Consider the following 21,766-nt stretch of genomic DNA (forward strand, 5'->3'; position numbering starts at 1 on the left):
AAGATAAATAGCCAAAGTGTAGTTATAGTTCATATAATTTTTTTTTTATTGGTCAGAAGATTGAGATAGATGTTAAAAGATCATCCATCTATTAGTCTATTCCTTCATCACAGAATTAACCATACCACCTAACTGAGGCACAAATAATTTTATTTTAAAAAATTTAAATAATGAGATGATTTTGTCCATTAGTACCAGCACTAGATAATGTTTTAAAAGAAGGTTTTTATTTCTACACTTACCTGCAAGATTGTTTTGTTTCCAATAAAAGAAAATAGGCTTTTTATGACTCTCTAATATGAATCAGCAGGCTTTACTTCTTAATTAAATGTTTTTCCGTAAGCTTTAGGAGTGATTTTTCAGGCCATTAATCATCTTTATATCTCTAGTCTGAACTTTTTCAGGTCTCTTGTACCCTTTAGTTACAAAATCCAAAACTTGAAACAGAGAAGTCTTGATAAAGATCTTATGTATTATGCAATCATTACTCTGTAGTGGTGGTTATTATTTTGTATAGTGCTTTGCACTTGTTTTTACTTTTTCAAAATGCTTTCTCATACTTATTTTATCTTTACAGTAACTCTAGGAGGCATATGACATTTTTTCCCTATTTTGCATCTAAACAAAGTAAGCTACGGACACATGAAATATCCAAGATCACAGAAATCAAAAGAGAACTCTTTGAATCCCCATTATATGAAGTGCTTTATGATATTCTTTAAATTTTTAAAACTCTGTCTTAATGTATTTTTAGCTTCAATATTAGCATTTCATATTTCTATTTCAACTTGAAGGCCAGTTACACTTAGATGTTTTTTGTGATCATATTGTAATATGTGCTATAACATTTCAGTTTTTTTCAGGTGATTTTATTTTTTCTCTCTCTTTTCAGTTTGCCAGTGCAAAAGCTCTGACTTAAGCATGGCCTCTTTCATTCTTTTAATTTGAATGATTTTTAGATTCTTTCCTTATACATTTTATACTGCCTGCTCTGGATAAAGCCATATTCATTACTAATTTCTGGTAATTGAGATGTTGGTTGGATTATAGAGGCATTCACTCAAGTATATTCAGTATGTTTTTAACTGGCAAGAGTCGTTCTTACTTACTTAAATGGAAAAAAAATCATGTCATGGCTTTTAAAAAAATCCCGTATTTCCTTTTATTGAGATTAGTGGTAAAAATAGGATTCTATCAGTTTATGCTATGTTCTATTACGATTTAAAGTATAGTTAGAAATCTGTTTTCAAAAGTAATAGTTGGAGGAAAAAAAATGAGTTGCACAGTTGTAACTCTGGAAAGCAAAAAAAAGTTTTTTTTTTTATTTATAATTTTTGTTGTGCTTTAAGTGAAAGTTTACAAATCAAGTCAGTCTCTCACACAAAAACTTATATACACCTTGCTACATACTCCCAGTTACACTCCCCCTAATGAGACAGCCCGCTCTCTCCTTCCACTCTCTCTTTTTGTGTCCATTTCGCCCACCTCTACCCTCTCATTTCCCCTCCAGGCAGGAGATGCCCACATAGTCTTAAGTGTCCACCTGATCCAAGAAGCTCACTCCTCACCAGCATCCCTCTCCAACCCATTGTCCAGTCCAATCCATGTCTGAAGAGTTAGCTTTGGGAATGGTTCCTGTCCTGGGGCAACAGAAGGTCTGGGGGCCATGACCACTGGGGTACCTCTAGTCTCAGTCAGACCATTAAGTCTGGTCTAAAAAGAAAGATATTTTGAACTTCCATAATTTTTTTTACCCTTTATCACAAAAGTCCTCAATTTTGACAGAAAGGAATAATATTTAGAGCCTGTGTTTATCTGTTGTTTTGTGTCATTCTTAAAGATTTCCTTTATTAAGTTTATATCAAGGTAGTGGAAATTTAAAATAATTTTTTTTTAGATAAAAGAAGTTTTCACTTAAAAAAAAATTTCCTGTATACAATCATCTCCTTTCATCTCCTTTGCTACATTTCCAGGAGAAATAACACTTACACCAATGTCAAATTATTGGTAGTCAAAGAGTTCTTTTTTTGTTTTTGGTCCCTAGTTCTGTCTTAACTTACATCTATAGCCATTATTTAATTTTTATTTAAAAAAAAAAAACAAGTAAACGTTGTGGAGCAGTGTTTGAAGACTTATACATTTCTGGTCTATTTTTTTTCTTCAAATAAATAAGAAAATTATCCAGAGATGCTAGACTTATAAAAAATCAAACCCACTGTCACTGAGTGGATTTTGACACATAAGCGACCCCTTAGGACAGAGTAGAACTGCCCCATAGAGTTTCCGAGAAGCAGCTGGTAGATTCAAACTGCCGACCTTTTGGTTAGCAGCTGAGCTCTTAACCATTGCACCACCAGGGCTCCTCTAGACTTATAGAAGGTCAGAAAATTTTGTCTATAACCCATTCCAGCTAATGGCCAAACTGCTGTTTTTATTCCATCCACTGGTTGTCTTAATTTATATTTTTATGGTGAGCTATTTAAAAATAATATTTGGCAAATTTTTCTTTTATGATAGCATAGAATCAAAACTGCCTCCTTTATCGTAATTATTTTCATGCGCTAAAGTCTAAAACTTGACTAAAAGGTGGTTTAATTTCAGTTATAACTATATTATGAAATGTTACTCTATTGATTTATTACTCTGGCCTCTAAGAGTAAAGCCCTAGGTTATACTTCGGAAGCTGTCTTGTTCAGTGAGTAATTGGCTTCATTTTAGCTTAATGTATAATGAAGTTAATGCTGACCATGGTTTTTCCTCTTGTAAGACAAAGGAATAAATCTAAAACTCAGTACACACGTTATATAAATTTAGATAACCTGCAATAATTATATACTAATCATTGAAATTATTCTACTCATTCTACAACTGTTCCTTTTCCCTGCTTTGTAAAATAATTTTTTTGGTTCAGTCTTTTTTCTAGACATTCCTATCCTTGACTTTTCTTTCCAGATTTTGTTTCCTAGCCTGTTTGCCATGTTTTCCTTACGTGTCAGGAAAGTATCCTACCCTTCTCCATTTTGGTAAGATGACAATTTTTAAAAGAAATCAATATAAATAGGTGGTGCACACTGATTTTTTTTTATTTGTAATTTTATTGAAAGTGTACATGTTTGTCTGTGTATTTATTCTAACCTTTTTGGTTTTCCATTTTATAAAATGATATTCATTTTGGAAACATTTTCCAATTAGTTTCAAATAGTCTCTTAATAAATTTTATTTTTTTAAATTGGCATACTGTAAAGGTCAGTTTATTTTTTCTAAAAATTGGATGTTTTGTTTTGTTTTCTTTAATTCCATGGCCTCTTAGTTAATATGCAGAAATGTAAGTGGCTGGCAGAATGACAGTGTGATTCCAAGTTACATGATTGCCATATATTTTATGCCATGTATACAGTGTAAATCCATTGTTTTCACTCTTAGGTAAATTTAAAAGTATTCAGATACATCATGCATCCAAAATGTGCACTGTTTGATTTTTACTAACCTAATGACTTAAATGGAGAACCTGAGAGACTTTTAGAATAGTAAAAATATTTGTCTTGTTGTTATAGCCCAAAACTGGATGTATGGCTGGCATTTTACATGAGCATGGTATATAATTTTATAAATCTACCTTTTTTTACCCCTTTCAGTTTCGTTTGTCCTCATCTCTTGTTGTGTTTTCATTTTCTTTCTGCAAATTGCTTAAATATGCATTTGAAAATAATCTCCACAGGCCAAAATGATTATATTTCTGAAGGTTGTCAATACACACTTAACATTTACTAAAAAGCAGTCTTTACTATAGGATATTTTTTAACATATCTTTTTAAAAACTGTTTTCTTCGTTTATGGTATTTATAAATAAAATGACATATATTAAAATATGTATTAAGTTCAAGATCTTCGGGATTGTATAATGCATTTACCATTAAAGCCATTACATTTCTTATTATGGTTAATTGCATTTTATTATTACTTACAATTATTGAAAGACTCAAAAATTAAACCGACTATATTAGAGGGTCTCTTGCAATATATTACCTTAGTGACTTAATCCACAATGTTGTAACACACAAAATGATCTTAGGATGTGAAGATGGAAGGGAATGGACAGCATTCAACAAAAAGTTTCAGTTGTAAAATGCGTATTGCCAGACAGTGATGCCTTTTTCTCTGCCTTACCTTTGTGCCCTCCATCCCTGTTCCCCACCCCCACTCCCCCCAAAGAAACCTCTAAAGAAATTACTTTGAATATGAAAGTAGTTTAGTAAACTTTGAGGGTGGTAATGAATACTACTTTTAGATCTCTTTAAGAAATAACATATCACTGAGTTGGGACTTCTAAATATTTGACAGGAAGTTTTATAACTATTCAGGCAAGTGGCAACTTGAAGAATGAATTCAGAACTGGCACGGTCCAAAGATGTCTGCTGCCATGTAGAACATCTTGGCTGTGGTTAATATTTATATTGGAATCTGGACTAAAGGAAGATTATATTGACAATGGAAGTGTCTGGAGTTTACCTTTAGTATTCTTGTATAGATAGCTGGGCTTCAGAATTGAAGATGAACTCCTTTAGTAAGATTTTTTCGGATAATCTAGAAGAAAACAAAGTATTATACGCCACTGTTTCAAAGATACAAATTTGTCCTTAAGCAAGGCGATGATCTTTGTAGCATTTTCCGTTGGTGTCTGATTTCTCTTAGATTTATAACTGTTATGAGTTCTAAACATGATAATGTTTAAGTACAGGTGCAGTGAACCATAAACAGTTTGGGTCCCAGCTATAATATACTGTGCACATACATGTATATACAGATAAAGACACATTAAATTATGTTTTCACTTTACATTAAGAAATGCAAATGGGATGCAGCAGGGTGCCAGGTACTTAAAAATTTGAATATTAATATACTTCCTGAAGTTTAAAGCAAGTTTTATTTGTAAGTTTTCTGATAGAAAAAAATTTTTTTTCTGATAGTTATAATTAATTATGAATTTAAGAAGTAGAACATGTAATTTTACAAGCAAGAACTTAAGATGACAGTTTTTTATGCTACCACCAGTCATAGTGCAGATTTCTGTCGCTATTCTTTGTATCTTTCAATAAGAACTTTTTGTTGAGGTCTAAGTCTCTATTAGAAGCACAAGGTTTATACTGTTATAAAGCCTTAGATTGTGAAAGGATCAGGTGAAGAGGATGTTTGTTTTTAAGGGTGAGTGTGGTTTTCCAAATGCATATGAAAAGCACAGTTTAACTTGTTAAGTCATTAATAGTAGTGGTACTCTTAAACATTGTTTTTTACCTTTTAAAATGTGCGGTTATCCGTTAGTAGGTATGTTTATTTTTATTCTCTAGATCTTGTAAATTTTGATGATATAGCATCCTCAGAAAACTTACTACATCTCACTGCAAATAGACCTAAGATGCCTGGACGAAGGTTGCCTGGTCGCTTCAACGGTGGACATTCTGTAAGTTGTTATCACTGTCACAAAACACAGAGAATTTATCAAATCCAGAGTACGTCTGAAGAAAAGAATGAAAGAGGATTTATAGCTCCACTAAAATATAAAAATCAGAAAGATAACTATATACCCAAGTGGCAAATACTTGAGCGTGAGGATATACAAAGGCAATAGATAGTTCCATTTCAACGAGGCCTGAAAACAGGGAGTTGTCACGAGAGCATAACCACAGAGCACAGGGTCAGAAAGGGACAGGGGGCCTGTTTTAATCCTCCTGTCCAATATTAATGATTACAGTTGAGCAGTAGATACTCACTTTAGGGGGAAAAAAAAAATTTTTTTCCCCCTGAAATATTCATTCTTTTTATAGTAGTTGTCCTGGTTTCTAATGTGTAATTTCTTTTTATGCTTTCTATGCATTGCCTGGGATACTGATAGCACTTTAGTGTTAGTATATTAGCTCTTAAGTAGTATGGTACTTCCCAAATTATCTAACTGGAAAAAAATTTTTGTCACCAAGAGGCAAGTTGTTTTTGCCATCAAGATATGCAAATGTGTTATTTAGCTTCAAATTATGTAGTCCTGTTAACGGTAATGGAATATCAGGAACAGTAACAGCTGAAAACAAAGGAATATAAGTCACTTGTTTTATTATCCAAATGCTTACTACCTTTTCCTTCTTTGGTGTATTCCGTCTCTTGATTTTAAAAAATCACTAAGCCAACTCAAAGCCCAGAAAAAATCTTGAAGTTACCAAAAGAGGAAGAAGATAGTGCCAACCAAAAGCTACCTGAATTTAAAAAGGATACAAGCTACTCTCCAAAGGTGAGGTGATGGTAGTTTAAAATTTGTATAATTTCTATAATTCTTTGTTAACGTCAGAATTTTGCAATTTAAAGTATCCTTCAAGAGAAACTATTCTTTAAGAAATAAAATAATTTCTGCTAAAATTTGAGAAATTTGTCACACAATTCTCTGCAGATTTTTTAAAGAATGGCTTATATTATTTTAACCACTGCACCACCAGGGCTCCGTAAGAATGGCTTACATTATTTTAAATGAATAATATAAATGTTATATAGATTCATATTTTTTTAAGGCATAGATCTATGTATCAGTTTCATTTTGCCATTAAACACATGCGCTTATGGTCAGAAAATTTACTCTTTACCTAGCTTAGTGCTAGGCACCGCAGTAAACACTCAGTGTATAATGGAATGAGAGATAGAATAAATGAATCCTTCTGTCTGTTATACACTTGTTAAGATAAGGACGCCGTGAGTCTGAGCCAACTCAAAGGCAACTAAGAAGATTCTTTCCTAAACTCTTCCCATTTTTATTTAAGATAGAATTACCAAAACGGAAACACATCTAATATTTAAGAAAGTCATGTTTCCTCCTAAATTATTCCTCAGTTTTATTCTAGGTCATTTGGCTACTTTTTCAGTTAATTGAATATACTAAATCTGATTCTCTCAGCTTTCAGCAGTTCATTGAAATTTTATTAAAATGATTTTCTGTTGTTTTAGTAAAATAGTAAAAGATGTCAGGCCGTGGATACTTTTTTAATGCTTCTTGCACATATTTACAAAATTTTTCATAATTACTTTTAAGTGAAGCTGTTTGGATTATTAAACATTAAATATTTAATATGTAGGAACAAAACAAACTCTTAATAATGCTGGTAGATTCTTGCTTCTAGGCAAAAACCATTCATAAGATAAATCTGTGGGGTTTTTTTTTGTTTTTAAATAAAACCCCTGGCATTTCTCATAAAAACTATTTCACTTACTAGTGATTACAAAATTATTCTTTGGTTATCCAGTTAAGAAAAGCAAACTGCTTTTTGAAGTGTGAAATTTACCTTTTTTTCCTGAAGTCTCTGTTTAATCATGTATCTTTTTAAGTATAATAGTAAATATGTAAATAATGCCATTAAAAAACTTAAAAAAAAATCTTTTCAGCCATCTGCATACCTTCCAACACCTGCAAATGCTTCTTCTAAACCAAATATGGCTGCTTTCCTAACTCCATTAGAAATCAAAGCTAAAGCAGAAACAGTTGATGGGAAAAAAAATCCCCTGGACGAACTCAGAGCACAGGTTATTGAATTACTCTGCATTGTAGAAGCACTAAAAAAGGATCATGGGTAAGTTGTCCTTATTTTCTTCTTTAATGAGTACTACTTAAAGAATTCTTTCAAACCGTATCTAGTAAAGATGTCCTCTGCCAGATCTCTGGTAAGAACAAGTATGTTTTCAAAAGAAATTTTCATTAGTGGTACTTTTGTCCTTTTGGCAAAAAGCTTGATTTGGAAAACTTGTTCCAGTAGCCCAATTATGAAAAAGGTATGTATGTACCTATAATTTTAGTCTAGATATCTTTTGGTCAGACATAGAGGTTAATTATTCTTGAAAATATTAGGAAAAGCCATATTACGTTTTGGATATGATGTGTATCTATGTTTATATTCCTCTTATCAGATCAGTTTTTATCACTGGTCCTTCTAGGGTTGAGTTGTGTGTTTATAATATGAATGGGTTGACATAGATGATCTCTAAGGCTGTTCTCTAAGATATACTCTAATTGAAAGTTAGGGGCTTTTTAGAATGAAAGTAAATTTTAAATATCACAAAGCTCCTTTTTTTTTTTTTTAATGAAGTATAAAAGTTCAGAGAGATAAAGGTGTTAAGATTACACAGCTCTTAAATGGTAGAGCTAGAACTGAAACCCATATTATCTACTGGTTTAGAGATCTTTTCTACAACCACTAGTATTTAAATTTTATTTTAAAATTTGTTAACATTTAAAAAATCATCCTGTAAAAACCCAATGGGTAAAACAGATCAAAGAACATTAATCAAGTTGAACCAAGGCTCAGGATTCAGGTTCTTTTGCTGCTCTCTTCCTGTTCTTCCTCTGAAGCCTCTAAAAGAATTCAGTGGAATACGGCATGAAAGTCATTGATAGATTCCATGCTGCCTCTGAGCCTGGTTTTACCATTCCACCTCTTCCATTCTCAGTTGGCATAAAACCAAAACCAAACCCATTGCCGTCGAGTTGATTCTGACTCATATGAGTCAGTTGGCATAGAGTTCTTTATTACCAACAATACTGAGATTAACAGTATGAGGTATTTGTAGTTTGCAGAGCACTTTTACAAACATCTCTTAGATGTAAACAAAAAAAATGTATCTTGAGTGACTACTTTTAAAATATATATTACACTAGTAGAGTTTGTAATTTGGTACATGATGGGTCTTTCTTCAGATTTTTAGTTTCCCTGTTTCAAATCCAGCAGCTTTTTCCCCAGAGTCTATAATATACACATTATAAACAGCCTGTAATTTCATCCAACTGGTAAATATTTATTATGCACCCTCATGTACCTGTTAGAAAACGCTCCTGACTTACTGATTTTGTCGTTTTGCATTTTTTATACCAAGTGTACTGTTTTATGAACTAATTGCATATGCAAGTTGCTTGTATGTGCTCTTAAATTAGCTATAGAATGAATAAAATATTTGTTTTATATATATTTAAAAACAGGTTTATTTACATATCTTAGATATTTTAGAAGTTTTTTCAAAGGACATTTTCAAGTTCTTTGTCTCGTAAAATGAAATGAATGACAATTTACTTTGAGTCTGACAAAGAAGAGCCGGAGAAAGGATAAATATTATGCTGGTGTATATTGATAGAGAAATACTGTACAGCAGGAAAAATAAATTGTGGCAATATACATTAACATGGATTAATCTGAAAAATGGGAAAAAGCAAATCAGAAGAATATGTACAATATTATTTATATAAAGTTGACAGCAGACAAAACCAAACAATATATTGTTCAGGGTATATTTGTATATGTGGCAAAATTAGAATGCAAAAAAAAAGCAAAGAATAATAAATACAAAACTTGAGATGGTGGTTTCCTAGGGAGGAGCAGGGAGAATGGGATTGAGGACTGTGTCTTGGGGTAGCAGAGAGAGCAGTAATATTTTATTTCTTAAGCTGACTTGGAGTTTGTAGAGTTTTGCTTTAGTATTATTTTATTGTAACTTATAAATACATAAATATTCATGTATTCGATATTAGAGTCTAATATGTATAGAACAAGTCATTAAAAAATTGAGGGAGATTGACATGGAAAAATGTGAGTAAGATTGACAGAGAAATACATCAGTAATGTGTTCTTAAATAGAAAAGTTACAGAACAAGATGTATAGGTTGATATCCTGTTCTTGTAAAAACAGCACTTTGTATAAAAATTGTGCATTTGTAAATGTGCTTTTAAAAAAGAGCAATAAAAATATGAGAGTGGTACTAAATTATCAGATCAAAAAGTAATAATACTTAGAATAATCTAATACTATTATAAATACAGAGAAATATACATGTAGATATACAATTAATGTATAATAAACTCAGAGTATAGATTGATTGGCAAAAAGCATTATTTAATTTAGGGATAACTTTATAGGAATATAGGGTCGCTATGACTCAGAATTGACTCGACGGCAGTGAGTTTGGTTTTTTTTTTGGTTTTTATGGGAGTATGAAACTAATCAGCTTGGATGAACATTCTAATGCCACATAGGAAAATAAGTTCTAAATAAATTTGAGTTTAAATTATTATTTTAAAAATTATAATCAGTAGAAAGCTGTAGAGAATTTATCCCCGAAAGCTTCCTTTCTTTCTCATGTATTCTTTCCTTTCAGAGCATCTCATGAGTTTCTCAAGCAGTTCTTTGTAAAATACTCTTGAAGAGACTTTTTCTAGTATATGTCAGGAAGTTGAACATGTCCATCTTTTGACTTAGGAATTTTATGTACTGAAACATTCATGTTGTTGTATAAAATCCCTCTTTCTCCTCCTTCCCAACCAAAATAAATATACATACACCCACCCACCCACCCCCCTGGATATTTGAATGCCCAAAAGCAAATTTGATAAATAGGAACATTTTAGCAACATGAACATGTTTTAAAATAATTTGTAAAAGGCATAATACAGACTATATACTTATAGCTATTGAGAGAAAAAAGACAATGTAAAAATGACATGAGGGGAGTGTCTGACCACCTCTAGCTTCACAAGGGGAAAGGAGAATCAAGGTCAACAGCCCAGGGCTGATTCCTGTGAGGCGGAGGTCAGACGTGCCTCCTGTCTTTGCCATCTTTACCAACTCTGACACCACCTGTCCCTCCCACAGCATTCTACTTCTCTTCTCGTTTCTATAATTCATTGCATAGGCCACATAGAGCTCACAGACAATATTCACAATTATGGGGTTTATTAGGGAAGTAACAGGCTACAATTCAGGCTTGGGAACACTCAGGATACAGTTCTTCCATCAGGATAGCCCCTTTTCAGCGGTGCCCACAGGTACACCTTTCTCTGGCCCTAGGCCTCTGCCCTGCTCAGGCAATTGTTACAGAGCTCTTTTAACTCCTGCCAGTAAGTGCCCAGAGGCACCCCACTCCACCAGTAAGCGTTGGCCCAAAGTCAGTCAGCTTTCTCACTCCGTGGGCTGGGAAGCCCACTGTGCGGTCTCTTGCTGCCATTTCTCAGCCACCACTTCTCGCCGTCTTCAGGGTTACAGCTCGCTCTCTGTCTCCTGGGTACAGGAGCTTCTCAGAGCAGGGATCCCTAGTTCAAAGGATGTGGTCTCTGCTCCTGGCTGTTCTTCCTTGGTGGTGGTGGAATCCTTTCCCTGCTCTGGAATTGGCTTTTAAGGCAAACCTGACCAGTCCTCTTGGTGAACCACAATTGCCTTATTTGCACAGTCCCACTCAATCACTTGCTTGGAATTACAAGACCATGGCTAGAAAGGCCACATAAAAGCTATCCTTTGCTCCACAAACCAAAACCAAACCTAGTGCCATCGGGTTGATTCTGACTCATAGCGACCCTATAGAACAGAGTAGAGCTACCCCATAGAGTTTCCAAGGAGTGCCTGGAAGATTTGAACTGCTGACCCTTTGGTTAGCTGCCGTAGCACTTAACCACTACGCTACCAGGGTTTCCCCATTGTACCACAGACTGTATAAAAAGGTAGAAGGGAGCACAGAAAAATGAAAATATGAGTTAAGGAAGAGGGATTACTGGCTGAAGTTTTTCTATTTCTTTATTGCTTTGGTTATTCAATTTTAATGTAATATTTAAAAAAGACAGTGGAAACATCAAATTCAGGTATCTTATTAAATAAACTGTAATTTGCCTTGTACTGTGACATGTGCTGACACATTCATTTTACCAAATTGTTTGAGCTCTGGAGTTTCCAGCCTAGGAAATGGGTGCTAACTGAATATGCAGTTATTGTTATTTGTTTAAGCATGAGCTGCTTTGTATAAATTTCCTTACCTCAGATAGCTTTGCCACGGTTTTATGGAGTTTTTAACTGTCATATTGAACCATTCATACCTAGAGAATATGAAATTTTTCTGTCAGCATGGCTATTACCCTTATAAACATTTCCCTTTGTTTTGGCAGGCTAGGCAACAGAGATTCTGTTAACTTTAGTCAAATATATTGTTTCATCGAAAGAGTTACCACTAATAAATACTTTATTTTTAGGAAAGAACTAGAAAAACTACGAAAAGATTTGGAAGAAGAGAAGGCGATGAGAAGTAATCTAGAGGTAATTCAGTTTTCCCAGTATTGAGATTTTAGTCAGCATAAACTGGATGTTTTTTTTCTCCAACCCAGCTGGTGATTGATTTCACTAAAAATTATGCTGCCCTGCTTCAGTTGGACACTCCCTGCTGCCTCATAGCCATTTAATTAATCTCTTGTTGACTCCCTGTCACATTCCATTCATTCATTCAGCACTAACTTTCTTAGGCACCGTGTGAGGAATTTGGTTATCTACTAGTGAATAAAACCTTTTTTTTTTAAGTGAATAAAGCTTACATGGCCCTTGCCTCTTGTGAGTCTCAAGCTCCAGATCTTTTGCTTACAACACTGCTTCCTCCTTGAGCTGTATGTAGTTCTCTTTTCTTCATCATTTGTCTTCATTTGTTTACTTCTTTCTGCATATCTTAGAGAAAGTCGTGCCCTGCCATTTTTCAGAGACTCTTCCTGTTCTTCATTTAAGTATTTCATATCCTTCCCTTGCCTCATTACTTAGCCTTTTTCTTTTGTCAGAATTATAGAACAGAGAGAACGTGGGACTTGCATTTGAAAGACTAGAGCTCCAATTCTGATCACAATAGTGACTAACTTTGAGTTCTATGAGTCAATTAGATTTAACACTTTCTGCGTATTACCTCATTGGATACACATAACAAGCTGTAAGGTTTATTGTTCATATTTTAAGGATAAGGAAACTTGGGTTTAGAATTAAGTAACAGCAGTGGGGTTGAAATTTTTAACAGGAGCAGCCAGACTTTTCAGAGTCTTTGCTCTTAGGGATTAAGTTATATACTGTACTGCTTTGGGTAAGTCACTTAACCACCTTTAGCTTTAGTTGTTCAGATAATATATGGGAATGTAATTTATAAGTTATCAAATACTTCACTTTTACATTTGAAATATCCCCTGTATTGGTTCTTTTCTGGCTATCTATGAAAATACTAAAAATTTTCACTTATTCAAAAACAACCCCACCTTTCAGGCTCATCTGCCTTCTTGATCGGCTGTAGTGCTTTTCTTTTTTCATTTAGGATTCATTTGCTGTAAAACAAAGCAAAGAGCCAACCAGACAATAGCCTACATTCGTGCCCTCTAATTCTTCACCTTCAATTTAGTGCTTAAGTGCATTTTAGGTTTACTGATGCCAAATCCAGTGTTTCTTCTTCAGTTTCTGCAACATTTCACATTTTTACCACTGCCACCTTTTCAAAGGTGTGTCTTGGTTTGTGCGATAGTGCATTCTTCTGTCTCCAACTTCTCTACCTCCTTTTCCTTTCTTATAACCTGAATATGGGTGTTTCTTCAGTACTGTTTTTGGCCCTCCTGTCTGCACATTCACTCTGATTATCTAAACCCATGAATCTAGTGATTACCATATTTCACATAAATAATGTGCATCTTCTGTGCTTGTGGGCTGTGGGGGGTGAAGGGGAGGTATTTTTGTACCGTACTGTGCTAATTTTTTTTTGCACCAACATGTGGAACAGGATTGACATGAGGCACTTGTGAGGGTGCCTTGTGGGGAGGGGGGAAGGATGTGGCCAGCAAACCAGTGCAGAAGGTACGTGTTATTTGTGTTAAAATATGGTAGTTCTATGTATTCCCCCTCTGTACCTAACTCTTCTGCTCCCGGCTTCTATCCTATGTTTCTAGGTATTAAGCCCCTCTGGATGTTCCACTGGGAACTTAACACTTAGCATGTCCTCAATTCCTCATCTTCCTTTTCTGTTCTTCCTGATTTTCTGTTTCTGCTAATGCACGTGTGTTTTCTTTTAGTCTGTTCTTTCAGGCCTATTAGCCTTCTCTCTCTCTCTCTCTCTTTTTTTTTTTTTTCATTATTTCTGTCCTGTTTAGCTTGCTCTAACCTCTCTCATTCTTAAATTAATCTTTTCTTGGTCAGATTGCCAAATGAAGTTCAGACTTCTTCAGTGGCCCTTTATTTCCTGGTTCTAGTTCATCTTTCTCTCCTCACTTTCTAAACCTCGATTGTGCCTTGTAGTTGATTAATCTGATTTTATTCTTGCTGTATTCTCCTGAATTGTCCTTTTTTCCTCATCTTCTCATGCTCACATTCTATAGATTCTCAAGGCCCAGCTTATACTGTCACTTTTATTAAGTTAGTATCAGTCTTCCTCTAATTAAAAGTAGTTTTGTCTCCCTTCAGATGTGTCCATGAGTTGGAGTCAACTCAGTGGCAACTGATTTAGTTAGTTTTGTAAGAGATGTATAAGTAATACTTTTCTATCTTATTACTATTGTGTACTTACTTAGTTCCTCTCTAGACTGTAAGAGTGGGGTAGGATCCTTGTCTGTTTCATCTTTGCCCATAGATAGATCATAGCACGGTGCTATAGAAGTAATAGTTATCTAATTATTGCTGAATGAATGTTAAAGGATACATTTTGAAAATGTCTCAAATTCATACTGTGTAGCATGTACAGTTGAGAGATTTTTAAAAAATGTTTTTTGGCTTTTAATTCCTTATATTTTATGCACACACACTTATATTTATACATGGAAATAAGGCAATTACCTTATTACAAAGCAATAGAAAATAGTGTTGTGCTTAGTATGCATGTACAATTTAATTTGTCTTATGAGTTATGACAGGAATCAAATGAACTATTTCTATTTTGAGCTATTTGATTTGATTCAGTTTACTAATATATACATTCATTATTTCTGCAAAGCCAACAGATACTTGGTTGACTTGTATCTCATTGAGTTATAACTTTTTTTTTCCTAATGGGAAAAGTTTGACCCTTGTATTTGTAAAAGCACACTTAATAAGGCATTAAAGTCTTAAGATCAGATATTAAAACGAAAACTGTTTCCCCAAACATTATAAAGGTACTACTTTGTACTATTTGTTAACAGTGTACAGTATTAAACTATACTGGAGAGTGATAAAAAGGACTAAAAATGAACAATAAATGTAGAAGTGCTAGAAGAGAAACTCTAGCAGTATAAGTATTTGCTGATAACTACATTTATGTCACAAATTGCAGTCTATAAAGAGAATTACTGACTTTGTGTATGTTGTTGTTATTCCCAGTCCCTTCTCCCTCTTCTACCAGTTTTTTTTTTTCTTACTGCTTTCCATGCATCCTTGCCTATTAAGTTGGTACAGTTGGTTAATGTATCTTTGGAATAGAGACAATAACAGCACATCAGGATGAAGACTGAAGTATCTTGTCTCAATTCAGTTAAAGACTAAGGCTTGTCCCAAACCTGTGCTGCTAAATTGGTAGCTAATAATCATATTAGTAAAAGAATAATACCAGGAAAGATGCTGAAATTAGCAAACCATTCTTGTTTGGTTGGAATCCTTTATGAGATTATGGCCATATCAAAATTATACTTTTTGACCATGGCAAAGTGCTAATCATTAATAAATGACTATTTGTCCGAGGGAAACCCTGATGGCATAGTGGTTAAGAGTTTGGCTGCTAACCAAAAGTTTGGCAGTTCGATTCCACCAAGTGCTCACTGGAAACTCTGTGGACAAGTTCTGCTCTGTCCTATAGGGTCGCTATGAGTTGGAATCAACTTGATGGCAATGGGTTTGGTTTTTTGGTTTTATTTGTCAGAGATTAGCCATAGCATGCATTGTTTGTGTATATTGAAGATGGTGGTGATGTCAGGCGAAGGCAAGGCCTACTTATTTCCATGACACATGCAGGCAAAGGTCAAAGATGATTAAAATACTAAATAAATGGAAAGAGAATACAGAAAGCCTGGGCTTTGGAGCCCTAGACCTTACCAATGCAAGTCCTATGTCATTTGCTTAGCATGGAAACATTGGCACGCTACTTAATCTCTTCGAGCCTCAGTTTAACCATCTGTAATATATCAAAATTAAATAGTTCTGTGTAGTTATTGTGAAAATTTAATGAACTTAAAGAAGGAAAATCTGATTTCCTTCTTAGTTCCTTAAGTTGTGAATTTCTGTTAAGTGAAAGATGCCTTCTGCCTAATGGTGGGAATATCTTCAATATATTGACTGAGTCTTAGAGGTATTCCTGGGCTATGAAGATAATTTAATCTAAAACATATGGGTTACAAATGGGGAAACTAAGACTAAGGTTAAGTGATTTAACCTCTTAGTGAAAACATGGAACCAACCTGGCCCTTTCTTTATTCTTTTTACTGTTCTGTACTGTCCCCCTTGATTAATTGCAGTTCCAGTTACATTTCTTAATTTGGTTTCAAGGATTTGTAGGACTCTAATGTTTTTTAGTAGTTCTTTTCAAATACTCCTATTACTTAACATTGTTCTGGCTGAAAGAACTACAGTTGCTTTTTTCTTGTTGTCACCTACCATTGTTGTTGTTGTTGTCGTTAGGTGCTGTCGAGTCAGTTCCAACCCATAGCGACCCTGTGGACAACAGAACGAAACACTGCCTGGTCCTGAGCCATCGTTACAGTTGTTGTTATGCTTGAGCTCATTGTTGCAGCCACTGTGTCAATCAATCCACCTCGCTGAGGGTCTTCCTATTTTCCGCTGACCCTGTACTCTGCCAAGCATAATGTCCTTCTCCAGGGACTGATCCCTCCCGACAACATGTCCAAAGTATGTAAGGTGCAGTCTCGCCATCCTTGCCTCTAAGTAGCATTCTGGTTGTACTTCTTCCAAGACAGATTTGTTTGTTCTTTTGGCAGTCCATGGTATATTCAATATTCTTTGCCGACACCACGATTCAAAGGCGTCAATTCATCTTCGGTCTTCCTTTTTCATTGTCCAGCTTTCACATGCATATGATGTGATTGAAAAAACCATGACTTGGGTCAGGTGCACCTTAGTCTTCAAGGTGACATCTTTGCTCTTCAACACTTTAAAGAGGCCCTTTGCAGCAGATTTGCCCAATGCAATGCGTCTTTTGATTTCTTGATTGCTGCTTCCATGGCTCTTGACTGTGGATCCAAGTAAAATGAAATGCTCAACAACTTCAATCCTTTCTCTGTTTATCATGTTGTTGCTCACTGGTCCAGTTGTGAGGATTTTTGTTTTCTTTGTATTGAGGTGTAATCCATCCTGAAGGCTGTGGTCTTTGATCTTCATTAGTAAGTGCTTTAAGTCCTCTTCACTTTCAGCAAGCAAGGTTGTGTCATCTGTATAACGCAGGTTGTTAATGAGTCTTCCTCCAATCCTGATGCCCCGTTCTTCTTCATATAGTCCAGCTTCTCCTATTATTTGTTCAGCATACAGATTGAATAGGTATGGTGAAAGAATACAACCCTGACGCACACCTTTCCTGATTTTAAACCAATCAGTATCCCCTTGTTTTGTCCGAACAACTACCTATTGATCTATGTAAAGGTTCCTTATGAGCACAATTAGGTGTTCTGAAATTCCCATTCTTTGCAATGTTATTCATAATATGTTATGATCCACACAGTTGAATAACTTTGCATAGTCAATAAAACACAGGTAAACATCCTTCTGGTATTCTCTGCTTTCAGCCAGGACCCATCTGACATCAGCAACGATATCCCTGGTTCCACGTCCTCTTCTGCATCCGGCCTGAATTTCTGGCAGTTCCCTGTCTATATACTGCCGCAGCCATTTTTGAGTATTCAGCAGAATTTTGCTTGTGTGTGATATTAATGATATTGTTCTATAATTTCTGCATTCGGTTGGATCAGCTTTCTTGGGAATAGGCATAAATATGGATCTCTTACAGTCAGTTGGCCATTATAAGAACTTTTTGTGACGTTTTCATCTCTTTTGGACATTTTTCATCTTTATTACACCGTGGAAATAAAATCTAGAAATTTGAAAGTATGATCAGATCTTAATGACATAGAATAAAATCAAGAAACTTTCTTGTTGTTAGGTGACATTGAGTCAGCCCCTGACTCATGGCAACCCCATGTACAATGGGATTGGACCATTGTGGTCCATAAGGTTTTCATTGGCTGATTTTCCAGAAATAGATCACCAGGCCTTTTACTAGTCTTAGTCTGGAAGCTCAGCTGAAACCTGTTCAGCATCATAGCAACACAAGTCTCCACTGACAGCTGGGTGGCGGCTGCAGTAGAAGTACATTGGCCAGAAATCAACCCCCGGCCTCCCACATGGAAAGCAAGAATCCTACCCTGGAGCTACTAATGCCCCCATAAAGAAACTTTGCTAAAGGAAAATATTTTATCTATTGCTCATTTTTGTTTTCTATTTTAGGCAGAAATAGAGAAGCTGAAAAAAGCAGTTCTGTCTTCTTGAGGTGGTGTGGACCCAGTGTTCTTAATGTTCCAGGGATTTGGAAGCGACACTATGAACTTCAGCTGACTTGTTACTGAAAAATAACAAAAGTTGGTGTTGTGATAAAGAAAAATGAGCTATAATATCTATAAAAAATTAGGGAAAGGGTAAATTTTTTATATATATTTTGTTTTGCCAATATGAAAAAAAAAAAAAAAGAGGCCTTATTATTGTGCTGGAATTGCAAACTTTCTTTTTGTTTTTAGTTTGCTTGAAAATACTACTGAATCTGTATAAAAAGGAAAGAAAGTTCATAATAGTTTTTTTTTATTGAAACTTGTAGTATTATTTTTAAAAAAGATCTATACTATAAATATGGTGATATCTTTACAAGTAATCTGTAAAATATACTATTTGAGAGGGCAGTTTAGCTTTATAATAACTATAGTCACTACTTTTCCCATAATACATAAGGGATAGAAACTTTGTATATATATATATTTTTTACTTTTAGCTTTCTTACCCAGGATTACACTGTTGTGCCTGTTTGTCTGCAATGCTGTTTATACTTTGGGTGATGAAGTAGGAGTTTTCCTAGCTATAAACCAGATTATTCACCCATGCATATAGTAATAACTAATGAAATAATCAAAATAATTTCTTCAATTTTTAGATTATTTCACATTGCTTGCACTATAGGATTCATAAAAGGAATTTAGTTAAAATGTATTGAATTGTTAAATATATTTGGGAAAATGTGAGCTTTATTTCAAATTCATTAGATCTAAGAAGTCTAAAACTGTCGATTTAACCCTTCACTTGGTGTGCCTACAAACTACAGCACATATATGCAATTACCAGCCTTATTGCTGTATTTTTCTGCTTATTTTATAGGTTCAGATATTACTCATTTCATGATTTTATAGTTTAATTCTTCATGGCCTTTTCTCTGATTTTTAATAATGTTAGCATTAGGAAAACGGAACTCAAAGCTTTCAGAACTTCAGTGTGAGGTTTCATATTTTGACAAATAATCATCATGTAAACGCTCAGGTTTTACATTGTGTGATCTTCCTAATAGACCGGGTTAACTAGTGGAGATATTTTGGACCGCCGTTTAGGTACCAACTTTGTAGAGTGTTACCCGTTGCCATCGAGTCGATTCTGACGCATAGCAAGCCCCTAGGACAGAGTAGAACTGCCCCAAAGAGTTTCCAGGGGGTGCCTGGTAGAGTCGAACTGCTGGCCTTCTGGTTAATAGCTGTAACTCTTAACCACTATGCCACCAGAGTTACCATTAGTACATCATAAAATATAACATTACAGCTTCTTTAAAACCAAATATAGCCTACTGTATTCAAAATGCATTTTCACAAAATGGGTGAATTAGCAGTTTTTTTCCTAGTCATTTGTCATCAGTTGAGTATTTAAAGTGTTCTATCTCTAGGAAATATGTATAAAAACATGGGTTTATATTAAAAACTATTTGACATTTTTTTCACTCACAAAAACACTAGGTTTTAAGCTTTGTTATAGCAAATGATTTTCAAATTTTTGAGTACCAACTGTCATGCTTCCATTGTATGTCATTTTAAACAACCTAACTGATATTTTCCTTTAAGTTTTAGTTTTAACTGAAATCTTGTGTTAATTGAAGTTTTCTCATGTTTCAAGTAAAAGAGAACTGAAATAGAAATGAATAGAAATGCCAGTACATGATAACTTAATGTCTGATTCACAGCTTACATGAGTGCTTTTGGGAAAAGCTGAGTGTGCACTGAGGTGTGCATATTACCCCTTTAAAGCCTTCGAGCTCTTCTCCTAATGAGATCACTCCTGGACAAAATTGTTCCCTCCTGTTCTAAAATATTAGAATAATGAATCAATTGAATAATGTCCTTCTTGGTAATTAAATTGTTTTTTTTTCTTTTAACAGTTCTGTCCTTAGATAAAAATAAAAATAATGACAGTGTATCCTAGAAATCACCCTTCAGCTTTCTCAATGGGAAATCTATTAAGTGGTCCTGCTCCTCAGTAATGGGGTGTGGAAGTTTCTGGCAGATTTCAGACTGTTTTCAAAAGTTTTTGTTGGTCATTTTCTCACTAAGCATAAAATCAAGATGGTCGTGAGTATTGAAATACATTTAAAATTTTTGCTTGTGTATTCCTCAGTCAAAATAGAAAAGTATTTGAAGTATTCATGTCTCAGTTTTTCTGTTTGACCAGAGTAAAGAAAAGAAAACCAAACTCAAAGGAAAAAAATGATTCCTTTAATCTAGCAATTTACTAGTATTTGTTCTTGATATGGGAACTTGTATTCCCATTCTTAAAGTTTGTATCACAAAATGGTATGTAATCATAGTCTTTACCTGGGAGTAAATCGTTGAATAATTTGCCTTTTTTTTTTTTTAATGTGAGTATAACACACTCTAAAGGTGAAAAGTATGGAGTCTGTCATTGCCAAATTATAGGTGAATGTATTATTTATGTTTCTTATTCTCTGAAACACATAATATTGCTAATTACCTAATTGTATTCCAGTATTGTGAGTAGTTTTGTGTGACCATTAAGCTCTGTCTTATTTTAAAGTTGTTACCTCTTTATAAAACTTAAGTCTGAACATGCAAAGAGAGAATGGGCCTGGTGTAACAGAGGATTCTTTTATGCTTCTTACAGTGATTACAGGGGGAAAAAAAAAGTGCTCTTTCGGTAAACATTTTATCCATGCATTTAAACTTGAAATGTGTGAACAGAATGAGACAATCAGTTAAAATCAGAAATGAGAAGTATTGTAATCTAGTGGCCTTGTTTTGCTGTAGCAATAAAATGACCAAGTGCAATGACTTGATTTAATAAAATTATCTTTTAAAAGTTGCTGCTATGAGTATTTTTAGCCATAAATTTTTACCCTTGTTTTAGCCTGACTTGCCTTCAGTAACTGTTACGTAATACAGTTGATGTTGTGGTATTCTAACATTCCAAAAAAGTGTGGGGAATCTCAGAATGCTGTGTTTCACTGACTTGTTTACAGGTGCTGTAAAAATGCATGCTTCTCTCTCAAAATGAAAAATTAATAATAAAGAATAGTATTGCCAGTCATGTCCGTCTTTATGAGTTATTTTTCATTAACTTCAGCATGTGCTCATCTAAATCAGAGTCTGATGCAAATTATTTTATATTACCTTGTGTTTTACAACAACAACAAAAAAAAGTTCTAGAACTGGATGACCTTTGTTTAACCTGTCTATTTTTTCATCTGACACTGGGAGATAATAATTCCTACTTCACAGGATTATTGAGAGAATTTGAAATGATTTATATAAAGTGTTTTGTAGAGTGATTGGCATAAAGGAGATTCTCAAAAAAAAAGAAAACTGGTATTTTGCTTTTCTCAAAAACATTTTACCATGTGGATATGATGAAAATTAGATGAATAAGATTAAAAGAAAGGAGGCCTTGTACTTCCTCTTCCCCTGTT

General features: G+C 34.3%; 1 protein-coding gene across 2 annotated transcripts in view; it reads left to right on the forward strand.

Moving 5' to 3' along the window:
• CD2AP (CD2 associated protein) overlaps positions 1-21,131 on the forward strand; it is a 145,683-nt gene extending 124,552 nt beyond the window's left edge. For both annotated transcript variants that reach the window (XM_049893810.1, XM_049893818.1), the window contains exons 14-18: positions 5,346-5,458; positions 6,173-6,277; positions 7,417-7,601; positions 12,030-12,093; positions 18,268-21,131. In XM_049893810.1, coding sequence (XP_049749767.1) covers positions 5,346-5,458; positions 6,173-6,277; positions 7,417-7,601; positions 12,030-12,093; positions 18,268-18,309 — 509 coding nt within the window. In that variant the 3' untranslated portion in view covers positions 18,310-21,131. The remainder of the gene's footprint in view (positions 1-5,345; positions 5,459-6,172; positions 6,278-7,416; positions 7,602-12,029; positions 12,094-18,267) is intronic.
• Positions 21,132-21,766: the final 635 nt, after the last annotated feature.

Source organism: Elephas maximus, chromosome 1 (assembly GCF_024166365.1).
Source record: "Elephas maximus indicus isolate mEleMax1 chromosome 1, mEleMax1 primary haplotype, whole genome shotgun sequence".
In the NCBI taxonomy this organism is placed as follows: Eukaryota; Metazoa; Chordata; class Mammalia; order Proboscidea; family Elephantidae; genus Elephas; species Elephas maximus.